The 8,048-nt window shown below is 52.7% G+C and overlaps 1 protein-coding gene across 1 annotated transcript in view; it reads left to right on the top strand.

Annotated features, from left to right (window-relative positions):
- The window catches only part of ZSWIM9 (zinc finger SWIM-type containing 9), a 19,651-nt gene that overhangs the window by 513 nt on the left and 11,090 nt on the right, over positions 1-8,048 (top strand). Inside the window, exons 2-3 of the mRNA XM_040634239.1 lie at positions 801-1,073; positions 7,647-7,959. Of these exons, the coding sequence (XP_040490173.1) occupies positions 801-1,073; positions 7,647-7,959 (586 nt within the window). The remainder of the gene's footprint in view (positions 1-800; positions 1,074-7,646; positions 7,960-8,048) is intronic.

Genomic DNA, 8,048 nt, shown 5'->3' on the forward strand with positions numbered 1-8,048 from the left:
GGGGGGCGCGTCTGGGCAAGAGGTGGGCACAGACAAATATTGGTGACACTTCTGAGAATTGGCCACAAGTGAATGGAGCACACACCTGTGGGGGAAAAGTACATACTGGATGTGAGGAGAACATCTGGATATGGGAGCATCTCGGAGGCAGGGGCTACAGCTGGATGTGACGACCCATGGGGTCACATCTGGGACAACAGCTGCATATCGGAGACACATCCAGGGAGGAGGGAGCCACAGGTGCGTGAAGAGTGTGACTGGGGGTGAGGGATCCATGACTGGATGTGGGAGCACATCCGGACATGGAACATCTTTAGAAGAGGGCAAAGATGAATGTGAGTTACAGCCAAATGTAGACACACAGAAGGGGGGGCTTCATATGAATGGGGCCCCTAGAGGTTATGGCCACGTGTAGGAGATATATCTGGAGGGGGGAGGAGGTTTTAGCTGGAAGTTGGGGACACATTCGAGGTATCCACCACTGAACTTAAGAGTTATATTTTGGGAGAGGGACCCCTAACTGTACTTAGGGGCACGTCTACAGAGGAGGGGGCCGAGCTGAAATTAGGGATCAGGATGACAGGCTCCAGCTGTCCCAGGAATAATGCAGGAATGGGAGAAAGCCAAAGATGGAGTGGAGATTCATACCTAGATATTAAGGGGGGTGCATCCCGCCCTGGGCCCTGCCTGGAAAGAGGCACCAGCACCAAAGAGACAGGCGAGACAGGTGGAAAATGGAGGAAGTGGGATTCCCCTGGTGGGGAGGGGTCTGATATCCACGTGCCCCCTCTTCCACTCAGGCGCCCCAGGATGGAGTCCCCACCCAGCACGGCGGGGCAGGAGGAACAGGAGCTGCGGGAGCGTGCCTTCTTCTCATGGGCCGAGTTCAGCCGCTTCTTCGACGCGTGGTGCCAGCAGCGGCTGGCGCTTTTCTTCGTCAAGAGCTCCATGCACCTGGCGCGCTGCCGCTGGGCCAGCGCGCCCCCGCTCTACACGCTCATCGACGTGCTCAAGTACAGCTACGTGCGGCTCGTGTGCAAGGACGTGCGCGCTCCCAGCCGGCCCACCGTGGGGTGCGTGAGCTGAGCCGTGCCCTGCAGGGTGCTGGGGGGGGAGGGGAAGTGAGGGGGAGGAGTAGGCAGACAGCCTCCCACCAAGAGATGGGGAGGGAGAGATGCCGACTAAAACAGCTAAGTGCACCTTGCAGGGAAGCCAAGACAGTCCGGGAGAAAGGCAGACCGCCAGTGAGCTAGAGGGACAAAGGCACACACAGTGAGTGACAGGGTGGGCCCAATTGCAGACTTTAATGGGTACTTACAGAGAGGCAGAGAGTGAGATGGACACACTGAAGAAAGCCCCAAAAAAAAGGATAGAAAATTCCAGAGACATGGAGACATGGAGCCAGAGACTCCAGCCAGAACCAGAAAAAAAGGGTAAGAGCCAGATTTTGGACACATACATAGAGGTCAGAGACAGGGCTGCAGAGTAAGTCACAGGACAAAGAGAGAAAGGCCCATCCCTTGATTCAGTAAATGCAGGGCCAGGTCCCACACGGGTGACAGATACTTCATTGGGCCAATAAGGTGTTGAGCAGGATAGACAAATCCCCTGCCCTCCTGGCACTTCAGACCGGACAGGAAGGCTGACGTTATAGGAACAAGCTCACAAGTAAGTTCCCTACAAGCGTAATGCTACAAGGGGCAAATGAAAAATCCGTGACAGAGCTAGGAGATACCCCCAGCTGGCCAAGGATGTTTTAATCATCCCCCCTGTTTTAAACCAGGGCACTCCCCATAAAATGTTTGGTTTCCGGCTTTTCTTGAAACACAGGAAGTGGCTGAGCCCACGTTCTTGTGTGGCAGACGGCCATTGCCGTTAGACCGGGCACTGGCACGGAGCTTTGCCCCAGACCCCACCGCTCCCTGTTACCTCACACTTCCGTGTTTCACCTGCCTGGTCCCTGTAGGTGCGCGTGAGTTTCAGACCCTTGGCTGGAGAGCCCTGGGCAAGAACGGAGCACTTAAAATCAGGCGCTGCCTTCAGGCTGCTTGAGACCGGCCCCACCACTTTGGGGTGGGTGTCTTTGGGCAACAGACATCGCATCTCTGAGTCGGGTTTCTCCTCTGAAATGGGGTTCTCGCAGCGCAGTTGGGAGTTTACTGTGAGACCAAGCCCGGGAAGGGGCTTCCCGGTGCCAGGAACATCGGGCGGCTGGGTAAAGGACAGCTGTTCTGGCAGTCAAGAGCGCAGACTTGGGAGCCCCAGGCCTGCTGTGATGAGCCAGTGACACTGAGCAAGTGACGTCACCTTTCTGGGTCTCAGTTTCCTGACTTGGAAAACAGAGGAAGTGATGGTATTGATCGATCTCCAAGGTTTTGTGAGGATGAAATGAGCCGATGATATGAGCACGTCGCTCAAAAGAGCATCCAGCAGAGTGAGCACTGGCGAGTAGCAATTCTCACCATAGTTACTGAGACATTTATGGAGAGATTACTGTTTTTGGTCTTTTATGCCCTGCTTATCTAGAATCAGAGACTCAGAGGTCAGGAAGCAGAACAGGATCAAACACACACCATCACAGAGAAATCTAGAACGTTAGAGCGTGTGAGCGCCTTGGGCCCAATCTGGAATCTCTCTTTGTTAACAGAACCCAATTCGAAGTAACAAACACTTATTGAGCACCTACTGCATGCATGCTCTTTGCTGGGCATTTGGAACCCAGAGCTGGCCTCTGCTCTTGAGCAGCTGAGAACCTAATGGAGGAGAAAAAGACCAAAAAAAAAAAAAAATGGAAATCAGGGCTCACAATTGTGAGAGAAAAGAAGTTAGAGAGTGGGAAGGAGGAGGACAAAAGAGGAGTGGTCAGCTCTGCTCCACCTAAGAGCTTACAGGGTGCTTCTGGAAGGCTTCCTGGAAGAGGTGACCAGTAAACGAAAACTTAAGGGATCCTCTTTGTTTATACATTTATGTCTGTGTGTATTTGACTTAAACACATGGCACTTGCTACGTGCGGGCACTGTCCCCAGTGCTCTGCAATTGTCACAGGGGGCCAGGAGACAGGAGGGGCTGAGAGCAGGGGCAGCTCTAGGTGAAGGATGATCCCTCCCAGGGCCATGTGGGGGGCAGACTGGACGAGAGAGACAGGAGCCCAGCGAGGAGGCTGGGGCTGAGGGGCCTGAGAACACACATCAGAGCTTTCTCCCTGGCCACTCCAGTCTCCTTCCCCAGACGCTGCCCAGCAGCCTCCCACAAATCGCCGCCGGCCTCTTCCCCCTCCAGCTCCAGCCCTCTGCTCTGCACACCATCACCACCACCACCCCCCCCCCCCAGCTCTCGCAGCGCTTCCCTCTCTAGAATACACACACCAGCGCTTGAAAACACAAAGAGCTTGAGAACCTGAAAGATCAAGGAGAAATGGGTGCATGGAGTGCAAAACAGCTCAAAGCGATGGTACTTTTAGAAGAAAAAAAATGGGGGAAATAGCAGGCTCGTTTTTATTAAGTGCTTACTATGCACCAGCCCCTTGTCTAACTACTTTGCGTAACGGGATCCTCTTCTGTACTCCTCTCAATGAACCTGTGAGGTACTGTTCTTATTAGCCCCAATTTCCACATGAGAAAACGAGCACAGAGAGGTTAAAGCAATTTCCCAAGATAGCCCAGCTCCGAGAGGGGGAAACCAGGACCAGGACCCACACAGTTTGACCACAAAGCCCATGCTTTTGGTCCCCTCTCCCTTCCCTCCCCTACCCCTCGTCTTTATTTCAATCATGGATTATCAGTATGAGAGTCGAACGTGGTACCAGGTGCCATGCTGTCGGTCCATCCGAGAGCTTTGTTTCAAGCACCTGCTATGTGCTGGGTGAATGTGTTTTAGATCGTGCGGGTTTCAGTGGAAGAGCAGCCCATTCAGTGAAGAGCATGCATGACAGATGGACATCCGTCAAATCCTCACCCCAGTGTGCGTGAAATCTGCCCAAGCCTGGGCATGGTCAGAGAAGGCTTCCTGGAGGAGGTGATGCTGGTTCTGAGTTGTGAAGGAGGAATAGGAGCTAAATGGGGCAAAAGAAGGGAGAAGGATGTTTCCTGAAGAAGGAAGGAACTGGGTAGGGCAGCTGGCAGTGGGAATGGGGAAACGTGAATGGTCTGATAAGCTCATAAGGCACGACAGGCAGGACTGGGTGCTGGGTGGCTTGATGTAATAAGCGGAGTGCTTGGGTGCCTGGGGTTCGTACAGCAGGATTCTGTCATTCCTTATCATCTATTTACTGAGTGCCTCCCAAGGGCCAGGGGCTGTTCTCAGTGCTGGGACCATAGCAGTAGGCAACACAGACAAAGATTCCTGCCCACATGGAGTTCAGATGTAGAAGTGGGTGGCGTTCTTCTCCCTGGCTGGGTGTAGAGAAATTGCAGAAATAGCATGCTGAGGCCACAGTAGACAGTTAAGTGAGGCGCGGGGACCCCAGGGGGGACATGCTATTCTCTGGCAAGACGCACAGCTTCCCAGAGGTGTGACCTCCCCTGAGTGGGAGGGCTGAACCAAAAGAGTCAGCCAAAAGAGGCCAGGCCAGAGAGTTTCACGAGAGCCCGTGAGTTAGCCAGGGGAAACGGGTCAGGTAGAGCCCCGTGAACAGGCCGCAGGTTTGGTAGACCAGAAATGGCTGCATGTCAGGGAACGTCTTTTGGTTGCATCTAACACCGCCACAGAGGCCCCACATTTGTATTTTATTTATAACGATTTGGAGACTTAGACTTTTTTCTAATTTTGCATTATTTTTGCTGCTTTAAAGAAGGCAAAAAGTCTCAGACAGCTTTTTATGTAGATTTCGAAAAGCTAGCAGGCTCCTGGTTTTCCTTTACCTCATGCACGGAAGAGAAAAGGGGCGTGTCAAGGATCCCCTTCTGGTTTAACAAAGACAGTTCTTAAGTATTTATACTGGAGCGTCTCGGGTGGGTTCCAGGGAGGCTCACCCTTTTCAGGGGCCACTTGGAAACAATTTAGGAGCATTTTAAGGCATGCTACTGACATTTACTGCCTATGAGTCAGACGTCTTAGTTCCTTGCCAAGCCCTGGACAGCCTATGTTACAAGGGCTGACAAGCTGTGAGGACCTTGGGCCAGATCCACCCTGCAGCTGTGGTTTGTAAATAAAGTTTTATTGGAACGCAGCCAGGCCCATGCATTGACATGCGATCTATGGCTGTTTTCACAATATAGCACAGAGTCTATTTGCTGTCTGTCCTTTTGCAGAAAAAGTGCCAGTCCCTGCTCTATAAACATAAATCTCCTACTCAAATGTCAGTATCATCCCTCACGGAGAAACACGGAACCTCCTTTCAGAAAGCAGATGTTAATAATTAGTATTATTATCAGGGAAATGCACCCTGATCCCCCCTGCCCGTTCTCTTTCATTTTTTACAGTGCTGGTTGTAGCTCCTTGATCAACTTCAGCTGGTGGGGGGGACCATGCCCTGCAGCTTGTGGACCACTGTCCAGACAGGCTCTTCCTCACACACAGACAGATAAGAGAGTTGGGTGTCCTCGAGGCATTGTTCGTAAGAAGGGAGAAGTGGAGACAACGTGCAGTTGGCAGAGGGGCGCCTGGCTGGCTCAGTCGGTTGAGCACGCGACTCTTGATCTCGGGGTTGTGAGTTCGAGCCCCACCTGGGTTATAGAGATGACCTAAATAAAATCTTAAAAAAAAAAAAAAAGACAACCCCAACATAGTTGGCAGAGTGGCGAGTGGCATATCAGGCAGCAAAAGGAATGAACCGATAGTGAAAAGCTGATGAGTGAGAAAGCAAGTTGCAAAAGTATATAGAGAATGGGGTTAGTTTCCCATTGCTTTTGTAACAAAGGATCACAAATGTGGTGGCTTGAAACAATGCAAATGTGTGATCTTAGAGCGCTGAGGGTCACCAGTTCAGCACGGGTCTCACGGGGCTAAAATTGAGGTGTCTGCAGGGCTGGATCCTTCTGGAAGCTCTAGGGGAGAATCTTCTAGAGGCGCCCGCATTCCTCGGCTTGCAGCCTCTCCTCAGCTTTCTGCTCCTCCGCAGAGAAGCATCTTTTTCTCTCTCTCTCTCTCTCTGACTTTGACTTGTCTCTCTAGCTTCTTGCTTCTGTCTTCCCCTTATAAGGACCCTTGGGGGTACACTGAGCCCACCTGAATCGTCTCCCCATCTCAAGATCCTTAATTTAATCATACCTGGAAAGTTCCTTTTGCAGTGCACGGTAATGTTTGCACAGTTCCAGCAACTAGGCTGTGAACGTCCTTGAGGGGCTGCTCTGCCTACCATACGCTAGAAAGAAAAATGTTTCCTGAGTAAACTCTTTAAAAGTGTAACACACGTGAAGAAAAGCACACGCATCCTACGTATGCAACTCAGCGAGTCTCCCCCAAACAATGCATACGTAAGCGACACCCAGAACAAGGACATACACGTGCCCAGTGCCAAGAAGCGCCCCCAGAGCGTTAACCACTCAAGGGTACTGCTGTCCGGTCTCCCAGCAGCAGAGGCTACCTTTGCCTCTTGTGAGACTTGCGATAAACCCGACACTCGGTGGCTTATCATCCTTCGTGTCGGGCATCTGTCACACCACAGGTCCCCAAGATCCGACCACGTCGCTGGCGGTAGTAATGGCCTGTCCATTCTTACTGTTGGTCAGGGTCGTGTTTGAGGATATAGCCCTACTTACTTTCCTACCCTCCTGGTGGATATTGGATTGTTTCCAATACGAACAGAGCTGCTGTGAACATTCTAGAAAAATCTTTGGGCGCCCATCTGCAGGCATTTGTCTTGAGTGGAAATCCTCGGTCGTGGGGACGCAGGTGATCGCGTTCACAGCTACTGCCACGCGGTTTTCCACAAGCAGTTTACGTTTAAACTCCCATCGACGAGAAGCTAAGTCTCGCACTTTCTCAACATCCTGGTCTTCGCTCGGTGTTTATTTGGTCATTCTGGTGGGTGGGTGGTGGCATCTCCGGGGGCTTCTCATTCGTATCGGCTAGATGACTGATGAGTTTGAGCACCTTTCCATGTCGACGAAATTTTAAAACATGGAAACCTACTTTCCACTGTTTGTTGGTACCTAAAAGCATACGCAGGGAAGGCTAGATACCCAATCCGGGGAGTGGCTACTTTGGGGGACCGAGGAGGGAGGGGACTATTGGAGGGCAGGGTTCCCAGAGGCCCTCACTTGCCTTGTTCTTGCTAAATGAGAAGTGGACACAGGAGTGTCTGAAGGGTTTTATTTCTTACAGTTGTTTGAGGTAAATAAAACAGTCCTCCGCTTTTGATAGGGGTGGGGTGGTAGGTACAGTGGTGCGGCCAGCATGGGTGCTGGCCACCTTGCAACACAGTTAAGTGCTTTCCATACATCAACTCTTTCAATCCTCACAACAACCCCAGGAGAAAGGTCTGGTGATGATGATCTCCCGTTCAACATAGGAGGAAACTGAGGCACAGAGGCTTGAAGGGACTTGCCCAAGGTCATGCAGCTGGCAAATTCCAAAAGGCCCTCTCTCTTCTCGATGCTTGGCACAGTTCTTAATTTTAGAAAGTAATAATTAAAAAGGAGAGAGAGAGAGAAGGAGGACGAGGGCAGAGGGTGATGTGACGGCGGCGGTGGTCGTTCCTCCTGCAGGCCCCCCCAGCCCGGCTGCCCGGCCTTCATCATCGTCAAGCTGAGCCCGCTGCGGGACCGCCTCGTGGTGACGGAGTGCCAGCTGACCCACTCGCACCCGGCCTGCCCTCTCGAGTTCGCCTACTACTTCCGCCCGGGCCACCTGCTGGCCAACGCCTGCCTGCCGGTGCGTACCACCAACAAGATCTCCAAGCAGTTCGTGGCGCCGGCCGACGTGCACCGCCTGCTCTCCTACTGCAAGGGCCGCGACCACGGCGTCCTGGACGCCCTGCACGTGCTCGAGGGGCTCTTCCGCACCGACCCCGAGGCCAAGGTGGGGTCTCGGGAGAGGCAGGCGGGGGCGGGGGAGAGCCACGCCTGAGCCTCGCGGGTCATTCATTCATTCATTCATTCATCCGCCGC

This window comes from Ursus maritimus, unplaced genomic scaffold, assembly GCF_017311325.1.
Source record: "Ursus maritimus isolate PB19 unplaced genomic scaffold, ASM1731132v1 scaffold_19, whole genome shotgun sequence".
Classification (NCBI taxonomy): domain Eukaryota; kingdom Metazoa; phylum Chordata; class Mammalia; order Carnivora; family Ursidae; genus Ursus; species Ursus maritimus.